The following is a 21,732-nucleotide window of genomic DNA, read 5'->3' on the forward strand; positions in this document are numbered from 1 at the left end:
ATTTAATTTAACAATTATTCATAGATAAAATGCTTAATCTTTACTAAATCGCTAATAACCAGTATACGGTTGATGCGAATTTTGTAATAAAAAAAAAAAAGTAAAAACATCGATTCCGTTACATCATTTTACCATCAAAAACCTTGAAACAATTTTTACTTATGTAATAATTTGAGTTACCTAATCCCCGAATCTTTATTAAAAATTAAGGAATTTCTTAATAATAATTAAAAAACTTTAGTCGCGTTTATACATTTGTGCTCATAAAAACAGTAAACTTAGCAAGATTGCAACTAACCAATCTATACACTATCCGTTTCTAATTTCGTCTAGTTGGAATTCTATACATACGCAAAACAAATCAAATTCAAATTTCATCAATCAATTGACAATACCTAATCAGATTTTTTGTACAAACATAATAATATGAAGGTGAGTAATTAATGATAAAGACTTTTGAGAGTAAAGAATAAGTATCAAGTTGACGAAAGTAGACAGAAGGCACACAAATTTCATCATCCATGTATGGTCCGGGTGAAAAAACTTGACGTAAACCAAGACTGGTTTTCATGAATTCATATTTATTACTTTTTACAAGCAACTTTATCAGAGATTGTATAAAAATATGCAAATTTTTAACCAGTGCAACATATAAAAATATTTCAGTGACCGATTTTGCTGCATTTTTAATTCAGGAATGGATATTATCGCCTCACTTTTCGTTTTAGATTTAATTTTATGGTTAAGATCTTCTAAATTTAACCGGTTGTTCAACAGTCATGTTAAATAGGTACTCCACAAGCTCAAGCAGTCTTCCATCTACATTATTTTTGAAAATCAACTCTTCAGGTGTTTTATTTAAAAATCATATATTAAATATATTATTTATCATTGTGACTTAAATTTAAGCATTTCATCAAAATTAATCGATTAAACGATCAAATTGAAAAAAAATCTATATTTATAGTTAATGTGTCCGAGAGTTTGAAAAAGAAACGAAATTTATTACCCCTTCCCTCTTAACTAACTACTCAGTCTAAAAGCGGCGTTTTCCTGGGAACACAACAAAAGTAAACCAAAGGTGGTCCTTCAGTAAAAATCTTGTGTGATTCCGTTATGCTAATATTTATTTATTCTGATTCTACCGCCCGTAAACAAACCAATTAACATGTTTTTCAGGAGGCTAAACATGAATATTTGATGAGTTTCAGAATTTACAGGGTGCCACAAGAGAAAGACTCGTTGTTCGAAAAAATGGAATTTTGTACAATAACAGTCCTTCCTTACAAATTATAATTTTCAATAGCTTCATAAAATTAAAAACTAAATAGCATTACTTTATTAAAAATTTTCTAATTGTTTTTCAATGAAATAAATAAATATTAAGCTTCAAAGTACGTCATAGTCATCAACAACCATCGTATCCTTATGGTTCCATTAGACTTTTACAAAATGTGTCACTTCTAGGTATTTATTCTCGGTCAAAAGAAGATAAAATTGTACCTCTCCTACTTGTATCTTGTACATAATAAGATTGTGGATAAAGTACCATTTTACAATTTACGTTACGTCATGATAGGAAAGAAAACAGAATCCGCAAATACTGAAGGAATAGATAGTTCCTATAAAGAAAATATGTGAGTAATAAAAACACAATCACTGATAAAGCTCGCGGTGTTTCTGTCGAATAAATTAATAACACTCTTAACGCTATTTGGAAGCAAAAATATGAACTAATATGATCAGAGGGAAGCTTATTCTCTCTGTATATATATTGTTCAATTGCATAGAGTTCAATCAGTCAACAATTCTTGCACCTGCATCAAATAACAAAGACTCCCAGACAATTACCGGAAATAGTTAGCTAACAGCATAGCAGTTACAATTTTGTGAACGTCTGGAAAAATTTATTCAGCTCACCATATTAAAGTTTGGGTTCTGAAGACCTAAGAATTGGTTCAAAATATGATAGGGATGTAAATGAAAAATTTATTTCGATTATGATTTATTATTTAAAAAGCAGCACCTAATAATAAGTTACAGTTATTGAATTATAACTTGACAAACGATTTACTATTGCACAAAAAATAGAAATTACAATAACCATATAAATATAATTCTACCAGTCGTATACGACATAAGGCTAGTGTCTTGAGCTGCATGTGTTTCACCACAGAGAAGACATTCAAGTTATTATAATAATTTACTAAACTATTGTTCACTAGATCGTCTAAAATAGAGTCTGCGACAAATTTACAAGAAAACAAAGAATTTCAAATTTCTTTTCTTGTAATAGGACTTAGCACTCAGTCATTATTTGTGTAACATTTGAACAGACCGCAAAGAAGAAAAATTATAATCTGTATAAACTTATAGTAACAATTTGTAAGTTATTTTTTTGATAAAGATAAATTTTTGAGAGTGGATGATAGATCAGCACCTAAAAGTTAATAGTAAATGATATATATAAATTACATATTTACTCAAATATATGATCGAATGTACAGAATTCATAAAATAATTATTAAATGGAGACTTCTACCACTAGTAAATGGTGGAAGCTACTCCCATATCTGCTTCATTGGTACACTCTCACAAATTCCTCTTTATAAAAATGACAGCAATTACAATTTACAAAAATAAGTGAGACAACTGTTGAAGTTCTGACTACCTGCCAGCATATGGCAATTAGGTAAATATACTTTAGAAAACTTCATTGTGTGTATGGGAATTCATAATTGTTATATTTTTATTTTTGGAAATAATGAAAATTAGAATCCTAAAATAAAGAAAATTTATGACAGAAATATTGGGTTTCTACACATCATTCAATAATTTGAATAACAAGATATCAAGATATAATTTCGGTTGTACTATTTTATTGATTGTGCGTGTCTACAGACTACCTAGAACTCTTTATTTTTACGTATTTTTTTATTCATTTGTATGTTGATTTTATTGCTACGTCTATATATTTATCACTTACTGGGGATAGACCAGCTTCAAATAAAAATGAGTAAAACTATCAATAAATATAAAAAAAGTTAGTGTAGATACAAAAACTAAATTTTTAAATACCAATGATATCAGATAGGTAAATGTATATTAGAATGAAAAATATGATGCACATATATCATGAAAATTCTCGGACCCATCCTATAATTTTCAGAGAGTAATAAGATTATAAAAAAAGAAACTCTACTTTTATTTAATGTGTCGGTATGTAACTGGAAAAACCAGCTTCTATTTTATTCTTTGTATAGAAAGTACTAATCCATGCGACTAAGGGTAAATGTAACATCATTAATAGTTTTTTCAAAAAAAAAATCTTTATTCAAAATATAGGGGTCCAAGAATTTTGACTTTGTATATTTATCAATTGAAAAAACAATATAATTGTGTTATTTTGTAATACAAAGAGATCGTACCTATATAATAAAGTTTTTAATAACTCATCTACCTTTTTAATTCTAAAATTTCACATTTCGTTGTCTATTTTATAATTATTAAATCTTATTTCCATAAAATTACCTACGTTTTGAGCAGCGTAATGTTTTATAATTTTAATATCTATTTTATTTAACAAAATTTCTAACCACACAAAATTGAATTTATCTTTGAGACCTCTGCATATTAATGGAACTAAAAAATTATCCTTCCATGAAATGGCTATGGGCGTTTATGAAAAAATTAATATAAAAATGTTCTAAAATATTTGACACAAATTTTATCTTATGAATGATAGATTATACCAATCTAATGCACTTATTTTTGGGCAAAGAATTTTCTACAGGATATAGTCGGTACCTTCCTCCTACCTCTTTTTAATAAATACATTTAATTTGGATAATTGAAAATAAAATTTGATAATGAAAGTTTTCACTGAATCAATAACACTGACTGCACAAAAAGTGACTCACTATTTACCATTTTTTGATGTACGATTCATTTTAATATTTTCCAGATGAACTATAGCGCAATTATAAACCAATAATTTTGATTAAAATGATATAGTATCTACAAATTTTATATATAATAATATTGTCACTATTTAAAAGTTTGGATTTGCCAATTTTTTGTTTTTTACTATCAATTACAAAATAGTTATTGAACCAAACTAAAAATTTATGTCACAAAAGTTGTGTGTTGTCATATGAGCCCAGATTTTACTACTTCAAAATGCTATTTACAGTCGATCTTAGGATTTTATTGTGTTGAAAATGCTCTGCAACTAACATAGACAGAATTTTTTTTGCAAATTTTTGAAATGTGCTCAACGTCAAATTGACAACCAGTACATGGTATAGACATTACCAGGCAACATAAAGTCAACAAACAGGCAATAATTTGTTCACATGTTCATTGGAATATGAAGCAGAGATTAGTACCAATTTTGCTTATGTAATTGCACAAATATATTCCATAGTACTTTGTGATAATATCAGACAATATTGTTACATTATATTTTGATGATGTTAAGTAAATACAAACATAATCCTAACTAAAATACTATGAAGTAAGTTTGAGGAATCAAAGAAACACAAATGCTCGCATCCGCCGCTTTAGCAGATTTGTTTTATGTTTTTCTAAAATAACGGGGTCTTCTTGAAAATTTTGTGATATTATATTTAATAGGAGAGGGACACAATAAGTGTAAAATAGCTTTTCGAACAGTTCAGTGTGCAGTATATATTTCTTAAATATCTTATACCTTTTTTCATGTTTTTGTTAATAAATTTACTTAATTTGTGACCTCTTTTAAATGTAATTACTTTTCTCAATAGAAATAAATATATTTTGATAAATAGCAAAATTAGTTTGAAATATAAAAAGTAATGTTTAGTGGATTATTAACAAAAACATATTGCAAATGTTTAATTGAGAAATTAAAGAAATTTATATATAAATACAAAGATAATTATTGCGGGGTTATGTAAGATACCAAAGAGTACACTTTTTGGTATCGTAAATATATATAATAAATTAATTTGAATTAAAATATTGGAATTTAAATATTTACCAATTCATTTTCACATCCATCACATAAAAAATAAATAGATTATATATTGTTTTACAATGTACCTTCCAACATTGAATAATTGAAAACTAACAATTAAAAATGCAATTTTCTCATCAAATAATTATTAGAACTGGGAATACCAACATACAGAATAAGTAAAAGCATTCAGTTTTTAAAAATTATTATACAATTTCTGTTCAAGTTTTAAATTGACTAAATAAAAAAATTTCTCATGTAAAAATTGAATAAATATGACGCTTTTCACTTACCCTGTTAATTGTATTTTCTATACATAAAAAATTGTTATAATCATACAGAAAAATATCTGATTTCACCAGTTTAACCAACACATCCACACTACTTTACTACTCATGATAATATAAGAAACTGATGGACAAGATAGGGCAGTTGTATGGTTGCTGTCCTATTCACATAACCTGTAGAATTTGGCTAGCTTCAAATGCTGTCCCTGGTAAGAGAATTACTGGACTAGATACATGTCCAGCTTCTACACAGACCATATTGGGATATTCGTCATCACCAAAATCTGACATATCTTTAGCTTGATCCACCCATGGATTCCAAATTACTGTATCTGGGAAGTTATATTTCTGAATACGCATCTTACGACCAGACACAACATTGGTTATTATATGCTCTTGAGGAGTATTTTGGTAGATTTTATCAGTCCATTCTCCAATAGTTACAACATCTCTTGCCTAAATTGAAAATTATATAATTTTCTAAAATTCTTACATATTATAATATCACATACTATATACCAACACTCAATTACATTGTCTAAGGTTCAGTTTGATAACCAAGTTAATGTCTTCATACAAAGAAGCTCACATTTGTTCAACAGACAGTGTAAATGTTGTAGTGAAAAGTATATCAATTATAAATATTAAAAATAGACACTGAAATATTTCTTGAAAATTGAAAATATTTACCTCTTGATATATAGCACCTTCTCTTGTTTTATCCACAAAAGTACAGCCTTGTAATCCTGTAATTTGACAACGTCTCACGTCTGGAACTTTAAAATATGTATGTAGCAACATATTAAAACTGAATGTCAAGTCTTTACTTGGGTTATATACAGCAATATTGAAGTGTAATTCTTTTTCTCGGAGTATCAGTCTATAAGTCAGTCGAAACCTAAAGATATATACACTTGTAAATATTCCAACTTAAAATTTATTTTCAATGACATTAGATTGAACATAATTTGAATTTAGCCATATACACAGAAACCTACATCATTCAATTGTTAAAATTCATACTACATCAAGACACTGAAAAGTTAAAAATTTTATTTGCAGATAATGCAAAATTTGTACGTTTCAGTTCTTTAAAACTGTTTATTTTTTTGTTTATATTTACTGGAAGAATTATTAGCATTCTAATTCACACTTGGTTTTCTACTAATACAATTAATAATAAACTGATTAAATAGAAATTTCAATTACTCACGGATAATTCCACATGGATCTAGTAAAATCTGTGTCCATAATAGAAAATACAGCCTCTACATCTCCACTTGGCAGTCTTTCAGGTGCTTTTTCTAAGTTCCATCTAACAATTCTAGCAAAACCATGTTGTGGACCAAAATTCCACGGTCCAAATTGAGCTGAAATATTGCCGTTTGATTTAACCAGTATATTGATAATTGATTTTCTATTAATTTATTCTTCCCCCAATAAATAAACTGTTATTATTAGGTTTTTAAAAAACACATTTTCTAACATTGAAGTATAGTTACTTTGTTTGTTTGTGTCTTGAAACTAAATAGTTAATAAAACTTACGAAAAACAAATGGTATGCCACCTCTTATTGCCTTTTTGCCATCAAACACTGCTTGTTTGCTAAAAAAATATTCTTATCACTGAAAAGGTACATTCTGACTACAGTTATATATATTATCAAATGGATCATTTCTTATTTTACCTTACAAATAGTTGTTCTTGATTATTAACTCTCCATGAAACAACAGTGGCACCTAAAAAATTTTGAAAGCGTAAAAAGTGAGGTTATGTTGATTTTTTAAAGCGGGTATGTATAATTTAAAAATATTGGCTTAGCATAAATAAGCTGAAATTTTGTACTAAATTCGCCTCACCATGTAGATTAATAGTGCAGGTAGTATTATTTCCCCTATCTAAGACTACCACACTAGTAGCTGCCATAACCGTTTTTGTTAGCCACAAGCCTGCTTCAGCCGGCTGAAAGATGCTGATGCTCGATGTTTACGTGTTTCTACACTTAAAATCACAATTTCCGCGGTATTACCTGCGCGGACACACCACAGGTGTTAAGTCCCTCTGTCGGTAGTGAAAAAAATAATATAGAGTGTAAAAACAAGTCGCTGCACCACCACCTGCTATATAATTCAAATACACTCACAAATGGCATCTAACGATCTAAATATGCAGAAGCTCAAATGACGAGTTTTTCATCTGTATACAAAAAACAGAAACATTTTAGATAATGGTTGGATCGAACGTTTCAGCGTCATCCTTTAGACATCAACGTAACTACATCAGTGCAGATTACTTTAATTTTTAAATATCTCAAAAATATTTTAATTGAAATAATAAAATGTTACACAGCATGTAGGCTAGTATGGATATTATTCACATTTAGGATATAATTTTTACAAAATATAATGACATACATCACAAAATAGGTTTCTCAGGTTTATAAAAGTCATTACAAAATTATGGTGTCTCTATTCAAATATAGATGTCGATAGAATCTAGACATTATATTTATTTTTTAATCCAATTGGATGTTTTCGAGTTTAGGCGCTCTCTATGAAAATAACAATTAATCAATTTACTAAGTTCTCATAGAAAGAATGTACATTTGACATAAACAGAAACTGGATATTATATTATACGGGTTATAATAATGTTACACTTATAATTTGCTTTAATAGATGGAAGCACTACGCAGTGTTTTTCAACAATATTTCAATTAAAATAATAAAATGTTACACGGCACGTGGGCTACTATTGATGTTATTCACATTTAGGATATAATTTGTACAAAATATAATGACATAGATCACAAAATAAGTTTCTCAGGCATATAAAAGTCATTACAAAATTATGGTGTCTCTATTCAAATATAGATGTCGATAAAATCTATACATTATATTTATTTTTTAATCCATCCCAATTAGATGTTTTCGAGTTTAGGCGCTCTCTATGAAAATAACAATTAATCAATTTACTAATTTCTCATAGAAAGATGTACTCTTGACATAAACAAAAACTGGATATTATATTATACAGGTTGTAATAATGTTGCAATTATGATTTGCTTCAATAGATGGAAGCACTACGCAGTGTCATTTTTACCCCAGTACATTATATACAGAGTATTTCTAAAATATAAATTATAATAATTTTTTCTTTTAGTGTATGAAGTTTTGTACTAAATCGGATAGACTAATATTCCATTGATCGTTGTTTGCCTCGTAGGCATTTAATATGATTAAAGGGAACAATCCGCAATTTTTAAATATTGCGAAATTTTATAAATACACCAGTACTGTAAAAAGATAGTTTTCAAATTGAGCTTTGGGTTTTTTTTAAGTAATATTCAGGAACGGATCATAGGTAAATGAATAAAACTATTGAATTTACTATTTAATATTTTATTTCATGTATGTCCGATGAACACATTGTCAATAATTAAACTCAGATTGCGCCATTCATAGTGAAGTTTAACATACAATAGAAATTCAATAACGTGTAAGTAAACATGGGACGAAAAAGTACATTCTAGTTTGGCACATATTATGAACAGTGCACTTCTGACATCCCATGTTTATATTTTTAAAATTAACAATAGAGTGGTTAATTACGGTGAGTTACGTGAGAGTTAAAAATACAGGTCAAAAAAGCTTGCAGTTGGATTTGAAATTGTGGAACATTTAATAATGAAGAAGAAGGATGAAATAGGAAATTTGAGAAACGTTATAGTGCATATTTCTCACTTAATAATAATCACGTTTGATGATAAAGTTAATATTACGTTTGTTATATTGGTAATAATATCCACTTTTGATTCTATGTATCACTTCAATTTTCTTACAGAACTACATAAAATAAAACCTATATAAAAATATAAATAATTTATTTATTAAACTCATATGAATAACATAGATATTTTAATAAAGAGTTATAATGGCGCGACCTGGGCACTAGCTACTTTAGTGACACATCAATATAAATAAATAGAATTCAATATTTTAAGGTACCTTTAAGGCTAGTCGAGATCACTAGTGCACTATTTTATCCCTACACCTGCGCAGCTGCACGAAACTTAAGTTAAAGATGACCGTCCATGTTTAAAAAGAGTGGCAAAATCTTATATCTGATTTTCTATATCATTTCGTGTTTCGATATTATAGATACAATATACCAAGATGAGACTCTGGGTTTGTGTCGTGTTTAGCATAACACATTGAAAAATTCTGTCAAGTCAAATGTTCTCTCTTAATATAGTATATCTACTGAGTATTCTTAAATTTGCGATCAATTCGATTATGGTATTTTTCAGTATATTATAGACCGGTTAGTGTATGAACTTGATGAACTTGACAACATTTGAGTTGTTAGGAATTTTAACTAACTATAAGAACACTAATATAGCGTCCTTCACGAGATTTATTCTACCAAGCAGCTAGGGCTATTTCAAAATTACACATACGGAAATAAATACTCATAAAGTACCGATTTATCATAATAATACAAGGAGTAACAACATTTATTTATTCGTTTTTTTTTTGATCTTGCATCACAAATCTAAGAATTCAGAATATATTTTTTAAAATAATTTTGAACAGTTATTATACCTACCTACTAATTATTCCTACATCTTTTAACTGGACGTGAAATTCCTATATTTTATTAGAAATATTTCCTATTTTTAAAACTCTTGTAGATAATAAATTTAATTCCTTTGGATAACAAAATTATTAACAATAGATATACATATATAGCAAATAGATGAAACAAATAAAAATAGATACATATTATAAATACTCTGGTAATTTGATTTGTGTAATACACTTATAAGTATTAATAAAGCTATATCTTATTAATAACAATAATTAACAGGTCTGAAATCACAATGAGAGATAAAAAATAGTCAATCACGTTTTATTTTCAACAAAATCAGAAATCATGATTGAATTGGTTAGTATATTCTGTTTTAGCTGAAATTTGAATATTCTGAAACTACTTAAAGTTACTAAATATTGAAATTTTGCTCACATGCCACTTTTTTTGGTTTCTTTTATAAAAATAATAAACTGATTTAAGATTGTCTACAATTCAACGATTAATAAAAATAATAATTTTATTAGTAATGCCATCAAAATTGGACACGATAAAGAGTGATTCATTAGTACTGGTAACGGGCCCCAAAAAAACATCAACTTACAAAAAAAATAGTACCTACTACTTAATTAGATATTCGCAATTTAAATCAGTTTTATTGAATAATGGTTCACTCTGTAAGTTTTCAGAAAAGTTATGCCGATTCAATTGAATATATCAACACAATTTTGTACCGAGATATGGCTGGTCACCACCCCTAATGAATCGCTTTGTACATAAATCAGTTCAATGCAGTATCCAAGCGCGGATCCAAAGGGGGTCATGAACCCCACCCCCTAAACCCTGATTAATTAACTTGGTTTTTGTGTTTCTTATAAAAGAGCGCAAATAGGAATATGTAAAAGTACGAATTATTTCACACCGTGGATAAAGGGAGCCAATACCCCCAAATATTTCGAATATCAAAACAATACCTAATAAAACAAAAATAAAATGCTCAGGAAACTCAAGACTAAGAAGTAGAAGAATCTGATATAAACTAATTAATATGAATCAAATCAAACTAATCGATAATCGGTCTAGGGCTCTATGGGTAAACGACTTAAGAGTTGGTCTAGTCGAAAAAATGAAATGTAAACTAGTAATCTCACTCAATCGACTCACTTGAAGAGTCGGTCAGATTTTGGGACAGATGAGAAATTTGAACTAGTGAGGGAAAGCAAGAAGAGTCGCAGTTCTTTTGGAATCGTTCATCTAAAACGAACGATTCAAAAGAATCGATTTTCGATTCACTCTACGGGACTCAGTGGCTCTTCGGCATTTGAGATCCTACTCTCGAGTAGTTATATTTTGTGGGTAAAAGGCTTAAAATATCTTTGGGGGATGACTCGTCTTAATACTAGTGACCCCCCCTTTGTCAAGACCCTGGATCTGCTCTAGACAGTATCTATAAAATTTGATGGTAATGTGGTTCAACGTATAGATAATATAGAAGGAAAATATTTTATAGGTAAATAGAAATATAGAAAACTTATAAATTTATTTTATATAAATTAGAGTGTTTTTCGAAAATTGTTTGAAAAATTTCTTTATATCATCTATATTAACTACTATACATTTATATATTTCAAACAAAACAAAGTTATGAGTAAATGAGAAACTTTTTTTTCACAGAAGTTCTATCACTCTTTGTTCTAAACTATTCAGTATTGTGTAGGTAAAAACTACCTTTTAAAGTTGAAATTCTATTAATGCAAAGTGTTTTATGAATAATATTTAATGGATCAGAACTCGACTGATCATTTTTGGCTATTGTATTTAGTTTTGTTTATATGCACACACACATACACACAAATATACATACATAAAGTTGTACCTACGTCATTTTTATTATTATTTCGAAAGATATATAGAATGTTGAGCCGCCCTTTGTTACAATTGGCAAAAAACGTGTCTAGAAAAATAGAAATACGAAGTTGCCACACAATCTTATACAACAAGACTCAACATAATCAGTATATCAGTGGTCACAGATCACGGAAGTAAATACAATTGTACTGGATCCGATTCTTACATAATCCGTGGGTCGATGAGAAGTAAGCTTCGATATATTTATATAATGATAAATGAAAGATGAATTTCTCACTATAGGCTTAAGTGGAAAGAACCGGAAGTCAGGTGGACAGGAGAATGGATCTGAACATTGCGTTCGAAGACGTAATTGTCAGCAAACAAGGTTGTGTTACATCGATCGATCAACGCCGCTAAGCAAAAAATGAAAGTCGGGACGAAACGATGTTGTCATAAAAAAAATATTAAACGAAATGATTCAATTCCTTCAATAATCACGATATTTGTCCGCAAATATTAAAATGTGATTAGGTTAACCACGACAAATATAATCGATTTTTGCAAATGTTAGTAGCGGAAATTAGCGTCATGAAATATAATCTTTTTTATTTTATAATTATGCCAATTTTTGTTCTTTAGATATGTAGGGTGTAGAGCTCCTCAATCGCGATATACTGATTTTATAATAATGAGTTCTTGCTTACATCACATGAGATAAAAATCTATACAACATTCGTGCTTCCATAGAAATGTGCAAATACATAATAAAAATATTGAAAGTCATAGTTTCTGAAGAAAGTTTCCATTTCAGTATGTAGGTATAGATAAGTTTCTCAATCAGAATCTACACATTTCTGCAGAAAAACATGTTATTATGACTTACTAAATATAATTCTATCACTCATAATTTGACATTTAATACAGTAAATATTCATTATTTATTAAGTTAATATTGCTCAAAATTCTTAGATTTAAAAGGTACGCGATAAACGTTTTGTTAAATTACCACCTAAAAGAAAATATTCGACTGAATTAAATTAGTAAATTATCTGTAAAAGTAACTGGAACGAATAATCCGAAAGTGTTCCTGTTTGTTCAACAATCGTAAACTAATTTAAAATTGTTTTTACGATTCATAAAATACGTTCTCAATGAAAACATTATTAAGAAGTCGACTAAAATGTTTTATACAATATTTTAACCAGTTCACTAATACATATCTTCCTTTTCAAACATTTCCTGTCCTGTTTTTTATTCTTTTCTCATTCTATCAAGCTGCGTTTTTTACTCGGTATCTCCTTGATTCTGTCTATTATTTTTCCTTTATTGAAATTCCTTAACTTTCAGAATTAACTAATCATATATTATTGATAATGGATGATAGGTGATATGTGCATTGTTTTCTTTTTACAGTATGTGTTTCTATATTTATTTACCATAATTTTTTTGCATATCTGTTTACAGTTTCCTTTTCATATTTTAATTGCATCATATAGAACATACTATTTATAATAGACTAAAAGCCAGTGCCTGCCAGACATACGTTAAAGTATAAACTTTGTAACCTCCAAACATCGTTCCCTACACCAGTGAGAACACGCAAAAAAATTTCCACCTTTTATACTTTAACGTATGTCTGGCAGGCACTAGCTCTTAGGCCTATTTTGCACCAAGCCAGTCTAGTCCATTCGCGTCCAGTCAAATCGGACGCTTTTGCGGGACTTGACGGGACGCGCTTAGTGTGAAACCATATTTACACATTCTCTTTGTTTCAATTCAAAAGCGTCCGACTTGACTGGACGCGAATGGACTAGACTGGCTTGGTGCGAAATGGGCCTTAGTCTATAAATGGTTTAATTCAGATTCATTTCAGCCTTAAATACTTCAAGTTATATAGTTATATATTGATGTTTTTTTTTCTAATAACCAGAGGCGGCCTTACCCATTGCGAGGCCGCCCGGAGCAGGTGTTTACGAGGGCCTTTGTCTTTCATTATGTAATGCGAAAGTAGGTTGTCATGTTTAAGGAGAAATGCTAAAATTATACAAATAAATCAAATTTGAGTTTTAAAATATTTTACATTGAAAGATTTACAAAATTAACAAATACAGAGATGATAAATTTCAAAATTGATATTTACTGCTTTTCCTATGACTAAAATCTTTAATTAAATAACAATAATCCAAAAATCCTTTCAACAGACGCAATTGTAACAGGTGTGGTAGCAATAATTCTCAGGACTATTTCGTAGTGGGGTAAACTTCAATCAATTTTTTTTCTATTATGTATTTTAGCACCGAGGTAATGTCATTGCTCCCTTCATACACACGGATGAACATATTCAATTCTTTGTACAATTCATGTTCCATCAATCACATGATTCTCCTACTGTCATAGATATTTGCAAGTCACTGCATTGCTTTAAAAGTTCACTATAATTAATTTCCTTTAATTTTTTTATATTATACATGAAACCAAATATGCTTTCATGATGCTTAAGAGCCTCAAACCTATGATAACAACAGCTTGCGAGCACATTGTCGACAATGACATAAAAATAGTTTATTTTGAAAATTCCTTCCGCTTTCAATTCATGAGCTTCATCTCCCCCTTCATAATCAAAATGCCTTTTTTTACGTCGTCTTCTGACTTCTTTGAACTGTCTGTCAATATATATATATAAAAATAGTTAAAAAATATTATATTTTTTAAAATTTGCTTGGGTTGTTGCGCGAGGCCCTGGACGATTGCCCTGTTCGCCACCCCCTAAGGCCGCCACTGCTAATAACTATATATATATATATATATAGTATATGTAGTAATTTTTCGCTTATCGATGTAGATGTAGATATATTAAATATTTCGGTCATCTTTCCTTTTGAAGTTAATGGCTGCCTATAATTTTTATTATTATTTTACTATTGTGGAAAATATTATTTCCAAATGTTGGTTGAATCATCTAATATATTTTTCACCGGTTTCTATTGAGTTTTGTGTTTCTCCTCTGAAATTGGATCTTAAATCATTTTAATTAGATATTTTAGTTGTGAATGAGTAAAATTTTTTATGATTATAATAACGATGAATCGCAAAAACAATTTGAATTGGTTTCGATTTATATACGTAAGAATTTATGTCATTTTGAGTGTCTATCAGATAATTTAAAAGACATTTTATAAGCTCTTATTTCTTTTTCTAAGTTTAACTAGACTAGACATGAATAAGTGTTATTTTCTATCATATACTGTATAATTCGAAACGACAAATTTGTGGAAACTCTCACATAATATATTCTTCAAAATGATTTTTATTGTGTTTCCCAATATATTGCTTTGTTATTCGGGAATATAACGTCAATGAATAATCGAATTCAATATTTGAATAAGAAATTCCAATTAGTGATTAAGCGTGTATTCGTTTATATGATTTAAAAACTTTTAATAACGAAATGTAGGTACATTAAAAAAATAATTATTCTCTAAATAATAAGAGTCGTGAAACAAACAACTTTTTCCATTGCAAAAAAACCTTTAACCGATTATTTTATATTGTTAAATACTAGAGGCTATTAGTTCATTGGTGATGCAACTACTATATAAGAAAAAATAAACAAAGTTTATTAAATTTTGACTAAACTAAACATCCCAGCGAAATAAAGTGAAAAATAAGGGCCAATACTCACTAAAAAGCCGTTCCCAGTTCGTTCTCGGTCCAATCTCGGTTTGATAAAAATATTATGAAGTAAAAAATATATGTGTGCAACAGTCAAATTTCGCTCGAATCCTAGTCCAATCACGATTAGGTTCGAAGAAATTTTGTTTGAGCGAGATCGAACTTATCACGATATGTACTACCGATAGTGTGAATATTCTTTTGTTTCAGGTTCAGTCAGCTATTACCCGCTGAAGCGATCAGTACATCAAATGCAATAAATTTTATTTATTTTTTTTCTATTTTTAATGTGATTTTCTTCAAAATCATTTCAAACGGAGTCCAATCCATTCGACAGTATTGTAAGGATTTTTCTTTATTATTAATTAAATGCAGATAGAAAGTGTAATACTCTTCTTCTTTTTTTTTCGTTGTAATAAACTTGGATGCACCCACATTCTTCTCATTGCTTTATATTTTCTTCTTGTCTTGATAATATTATCTGCTTCATCGAGAAGAAGAGCTATAGTCGCTAATTCTTCAATCGAAAAGGTTAATGACAGTTTTTCACTGCAAATATTACAATAATTTTCTAATTAATTATCTACGAGCCAAATACATCCGACTTTGATTATCGACAATTCAAGACTGAATCTTGAACTGAGTCAAATTGTGAACTGTGAACAGCATTATAGTGAGAATCGGCCCTAAAGGTGGTAGAGTCCACCTAAGTTGACAATGTGGTAATAGCAAGATATACAATAACATGTGGGTTACTGTATCTTATGTCTTATTCTTAAATATAGTATAGTACGAGAAGCTGCACCTCAAATGTTGAACAAGAGGAACTTTTGTTTTATATAAATATTTGACATAACGTTACTATAAACAAAGTTTTTATCTTTGAATTTTTTGGCAGTTATAAGACTAATGAAAATCTTTCGTTTTTATAATGCAAGGACCGGTAACGACTATCACAAACTGTTAACTGCAACACCACATACAAATTTTACAACATTCCTAGTACTAAGGAAATATAAAAATTAGTGTAAATTAGTTTCGGATGGAAGAAGATGTTGGGCAAGTTGAAAAATTGATAAAAAGCAATAAAAATATCAAACGTTATGCTATTGAATAAAATAAAAAATCATAAACTTATCCAACAAACATAGATTGTAATAGTCTCACGTATTAAACTACAGGGTGTTCCAAAATTATCTTTACCACTTTCAAAAATTCATAAGTTCGAACATAAACAAGATATTTATATTCTGTCTTTTGCATGTATTACTGCAACTAATAAACTTTTTTTTTAATAGGCTGAACAGTTATAAGTAAAGATGTGGATACTACAACAGAAAGCTCAATGCGTGTCATGGTTCATAGTGCCGAAACACAAGTTCAACGGAACTTCCAAAGAGATCCACCATCCAGACCCTCCATCCGTGCATGGCACACAAGCTTTATGAGCACCGGATCAGTATTGCATAAAAGTGGAGCCGCACGACCCAGCACAAGTCCAGACAATGTGGAGCGAATACGGCAAACATTCCAGCACAATCCGAAAACTTCAATTGTTCAGGTTTCAAGGCAACTCCAAATACCTACAACCACGTTCCACAGGGTTCTTCATAAAAAGTTGCGTCTGTATGCCTATAAGGTACAGTTGCTGCAGGCACTGTTTCCAATATATCGACCAAAACGTGTGGAATTTGCCGTAGACATGTTACAATGTATTGAGCATGATGAAGATTTCTCGAAAAAGGTGTGTTTCAGTGTTTCATGTTCTGAAACCTCTCATGCAGTAGTCGAGCTTCAACGAAAGAGCTTTCTTCTTCATAGAAACCACAGTTACTGGGTGCGTGTACCTGGATATACCTAAGAATTACAGACGATTATTTACTTCCAACAGGACGGTGCACCACCACACTGGTTGACAGCAGTTTTGGAACACTTCAACGAAACTTTTCCCAACCGATGTATTGGACGGAATAGCCCAATTCCATGACCACCAAGGTCTCCGGACATAACACCCCTCGGCTTCTTCTTGTGGGGTTATTGTTTACCGGACACCGGTTAATGACTTTGATGACTTGAAACGCCGCATTACACAAACTTTTAGTACAATCACAGGCGACATGTTACCTGGTTTGAAATTGATTACAGACTGGAAGTGCTTAGGGCCACCAATGGTGTACTAAAAAAACTTTATTAGTTGCAGTAATACATGCAAAAGACAGAATATAAATATCTTGTTTATTTTCGAAGTTATGAAGTTTTGAAGTTGTAAAGATCATTTTGGAACACCCTGTATATATATATATATATATATATATATATATATATATATGATTTTTGAATTTGGCTACACCACGTATAGAGCTGCCTGATTAGTTATAACTGTATCTGTTATATAAAATGAATTCCTCAGTTGAAAGATAGGAATTATTAGAAATGATTAATTGCTATTGGAACAAAAACATGACAAACTTGATTTAGTAAGTATTCGATCCCGTCTAGAGAGAAAACATTAGAAAATGTTCTAAGAAATGGAACAAGTAAATTGTAATATTACAGTCGGGAGTGTTTTTTCCATATTATCTAGTTCCATATTATCTAGTTCCATATTATCTAAATATGACTAATAACACTGCACGTTGATTTGCTAATTGTCTCGTAAGAAAATGAGCACTTAGTAAAAGTTGCCTTTTGATTTTATAAATATTACAATAGTTTCAAGAATCACGGTACCCAGCAGAAAGGTTGTAAGTATGCCTGCTAAGTTATTTGTAGTATATATATAGATAAATAATCTATGACATTAATAATAATTAATTGGTGTAATCACTATTCTTGAACATACTAAACATAGGTCATTACATCATCGATTCTTTCAAATAGGTAGTGAACGTTTTTTTAATTCCATTTGTATATAATGAAATTTGCTTTGGAATGAACGTTTCACTTCGTAAACTTACAATTACATATAAATTACGAGTATATTGTTATGACTTCTCTGCCTCCACCTCGTACCATCAATACTCTTTCCAATCCTTCTGTTAACACCTCTAAAAATTCCATATCTATAAAAAAATAACCAAATTAATTAGAATAATATAACACTGATAAATATAAAAGGATTTGTTGCTTAAAAATCCAAGATCTCAATAACTACAAGAAGTAGTGATCTGGTTGACAAACTAAAAACGCATATAACAATGATTTTAAGTTTTATTAAATTTATATTAATGTTAGTATTGCAAAAGTATACTCACAATTTGATTCTCTTTCGATTTTAGTATCTTTAGGCGGTCCGGGCAAATTCAAAATGACTAATTGAGCATCGTGAGATCTATTTACAATCACTTCATTTAGACGCACAGCTGTATGCATCCGACGAACGTTACCTTCGTCACTACAAAAAGTTTATTTACTTACTGAAAACGCTTTCATTATTTCTCGAAAAGATTAATGAGAAATATTTGAATATAAACAACTAAGACAATCGTGAATAATCAACGATTAATTTAAATTCAAAGAAAAGTAGTAAATTAGATACATTAATATAAACTCGTGACCATAAATAACGCACCACCCTTTATTACAATATCAAAACCTAAAATGTTAATCTTTTGTTTGTTTCTTAATATTTTTATTTCTCTAACAAAAAGTTAAAGTATCTTAAATGTTGGCGATAAAATGTAGCAAAATTTCTTACTGTTTTTGTGGTTTTTTAAAATTTTCTTTCATTCTATTGTTGTACCAACTTGTCTACAGCAGTAATTTAAGTCAATCAAGGTGTGTTAAATTCGAGACGAGCTGAACAAAAAATGTATAGAATTAGGCAGTTGACTGAAAGCGAAGTTGAAAGAATAGCCGAGTTAGTTGGACAGGGATAAAGTTATCGTGAAGTGGCAAATCTGTTTGGCGTAGACCACAAAACCATTAGATCAATAAGACGACACCTTCTATACAGCAGAAGAGTTCTCCAGGTACTTTTGCTAACCAGGCAGCCTCGTATTGCTAGATTAAGATTTGCAAAGTAACATTTAGATTGGAATTTAGAAAATTGGTGCCAAGTCTAAGAGGTCCAGATGGACGTAATCAAATTCGAAGTCGGCGAGGAGAAATATTTGCGCAGTCTTGTATCATTCCCAGGGAGGGTCTATCTATTGTTTTGATGCCTGCACAGAATCCTATTAACGCAGCAAGATACATAACTGACATTCTTGAAATTTCTTTAATACATGATAATGCTAGACCAAACGTTACGGCAGATGTTCTGAATTACCTAAACGAAGTAGGAATTCATACCCTGGACTGGCCACCAAGAAGTCCAGATATGAATCCTATCAAGCATGCCTGGGACATTTTGAAACACCGCATTCGTCGTCGAAATCCATCTCCTCAAAATTTAAATGAGCTTGAGCAAGCGGCATTAGAAGAATGGGAGAATTTATCTCAAGAAGTGATACAGCAACTTATTGAAAGCATGCCCAGAAGAATGAATCACATCCAGAGGCGGAAATACACGTTTTAAAAAAAGAAACGTTATTGTTTAGAATGAAAATTTTATCTTTAAGAAAATTTGGTTTTATTGCAATGTTTTTATTTTTTTACTCATTAAAAATCACTCAAAATTACTACCCATTTCTTATTATTGCGTCTAAATGATTGAAAAGAAGTTAAACAATAGTAATATTAATTTAAATATTAATTAATAATAATTAATAATAATAAATATTAATTAAACAAAAAAATATTTTCAGAAATCGGTGTTATTTTTGACCACGAGTGTATATAAGTATATATAAATTGGTAGGAATTCGATATATTTAGAAAATAGTACCACTACATGTAAGTAAAGTAAGTAAATTTATTTGTAGAAGTAGATTCTCCAACAATAGTCTAATCAACGAAAAGTCGTATCTTACAGTTCTTCTAAGTAAAAGTGAGTTAAGTATGAACGGTGATAAATTAATAGTGATAAATATATTCAGTACAAATAGTTAGTTCGAGTGAGTTATATGCAGTAAAAATAGTTATATAAAGCGAGGAAAGGGAATTAATCTAGTTGTTCAAGAAAATACGGCTGAAAAGTAAATTCAAAAATCGCGGGATATACCATCAAGTAATGGTTTGCAAACTTACGGGGTTCTAGGAGATTTGTTATTTTCCTCTGATATAGAATTTGAATGATTGTGCTCATTGGTACACTCTTTTTCCTTTTCCGAAGAGTCTTCTTTTTCTTTGGTATTATCACAATCCTCTTTATTATGAATTTTAGGCTAAAATGAAAGTACATATTCAGATAAATCAATGAGGGAACGATAAGGTTTATAACATAAATAAATTTGAATAAGAAGAAGAAATTGTACGAGTGTTAATGTTGAAGCTAAAACTGTGAATTGATAGATACCTCATTGGTTGGTTCAGCTTGATTTTTGTTGTCTTCTTCGGTGCCAGGTTCTTGGAAACGTACTTTGGTTGGCATTTTGGCGTCAACATTTTGATGATGTTGATCTACAATGGACTGGACCTAAAAAAGTTTTATTATAAAATAATTTGACAAAAATTTTTTCAACCAATTCGTTAGAAACATTTATAAATTTATAAGCTAACATTTATGTATATGAAGAATCAGTGCAAATATATGATCAGTACAATGAATATGTATATGATTCAAGCATTTTCCTTTAACTACGTATTTCAATGTAGTGAGACGATGTGATGTTCTATATAAGATGAAGCCATATAAAGATTATATCGGATGAAGTATGATAACAAGAGAAACGTGCATAAATTAAAACACAATAAATCTAGCAAAATAATACTATTTTGCTTTACCAAAGGTATCTTCTCCTCCGCTGACAAAAGATTAAAATCCGCCAGATCCACCTTGCATGTGGGAGATATAAATATTAATTAATTACAAAGACGCTATAACCATATTTGAACTAGTTACTTACCACTCCTAAGCTTTCTTTTTTGTTCAAGCGAAGTTCTCGCAACATTTGATTACGTTGTTCCATCATCAAAGTTCTCTCATAAGTATAAGCAGATATATCATGATCCATCTTAAAGAAATAATAATGTCAATAATTAATCAAGGCTAAAATGAAATTCAGGTTTGAGAAAATCAAACTCTCAATATCACATTTTAAATCATCAATCAAAACATTATAATACAGATTAATAGATTAATCAATATTTGAATGCTTGAAATGAGTACTTATTCATATTAAAAAATGTATTTTAGGTTTATGAAAGTCGCGTCTAAAAATAATTGAAAACATATCACAAGTAATCATCCGCACAAATATTATGAAGAATATAAAAATAATAATGTCAATAATC

General features: G+C 29.7%; 2 protein-coding genes across 4 annotated transcripts in view; both read right to left on the reverse strand.

Annotated features, from left to right (window-relative positions):
- Nucleotides 1-1,988: 1,988 nt before the first annotated feature.
- On the reverse strand, nucleotides 1,989-7,530 carry LOC130903937 (uncharacterized). The gene is made up of 6 exons (XM_057816341.1): nucleotides 7,143-7,530; nucleotides 6,971-7,022; nucleotides 6,830-6,888; nucleotides 6,497-6,653; nucleotides 5,974-6,181; nucleotides 1,989-5,739 (listed from the first exon to the last, which is right to left on the reverse strand). Exons 1-6 carry the CDS (start codon nucleotides 7,207-7,209, stop codon nucleotides 5,449-5,451), a joined length of 834 nt encoding a protein of 277 aa, XP_057672324.1. The 5' UTR covers nucleotides 7,210-7,530; the 3' UTR covers nucleotides 1,989-5,448.
- Nucleotides 7,531-8,674: 1,144 nt separating this feature from the next.
- The window catches only part of LOC130893563 (solute carrier family 12 member 6), a 72,031-nt gene continuing 58,973 nt past the window's right edge, over nucleotides 8,675-21,732 (reverse strand). For 2 of the 3 annotated variants that reach the window (XM_057799806.1, XM_057799808.1), the window contains exons 9-14: nucleotides 21,345-21,452; nucleotides 21,223-21,273; nucleotides 20,795-20,914; nucleotides 20,527-20,663; nucleotides 18,651-18,790; nucleotides 8,675-18,458 (exon numbers count right to left, since the gene is read on the reverse strand). In XM_057799806.1, the coding sequence (XP_057655789.1) occupies nucleotides 18,367-18,458; nucleotides 18,651-18,790; nucleotides 20,527-20,663; nucleotides 20,795-20,914; nucleotides 21,223-21,273; nucleotides 21,345-21,452 (648 nt within the window). In that variant the 3' untranslated portion in view covers nucleotides 8,675-18,366. The remainder of the gene's footprint in view (nucleotides 18,459-18,650; nucleotides 18,791-20,526; nucleotides 20,664-20,794; nucleotides 20,915-21,222; nucleotides 21,274-21,344; nucleotides 21,453-21,732) is intronic. The other variant, XM_057799807.1, reaches the window with a different exon arrangement.

Source organism: Diorhabda carinulata, chromosome 1 (genome assembly GCF_026250575.1).
Source record: "Diorhabda carinulata isolate Delta chromosome 1, icDioCari1.1, whole genome shotgun sequence".
NCBI classification, from domain to species: domain Eukaryota; kingdom Metazoa; phylum Arthropoda; class Insecta; order Coleoptera; family Chrysomelidae; genus Diorhabda; species Diorhabda carinulata.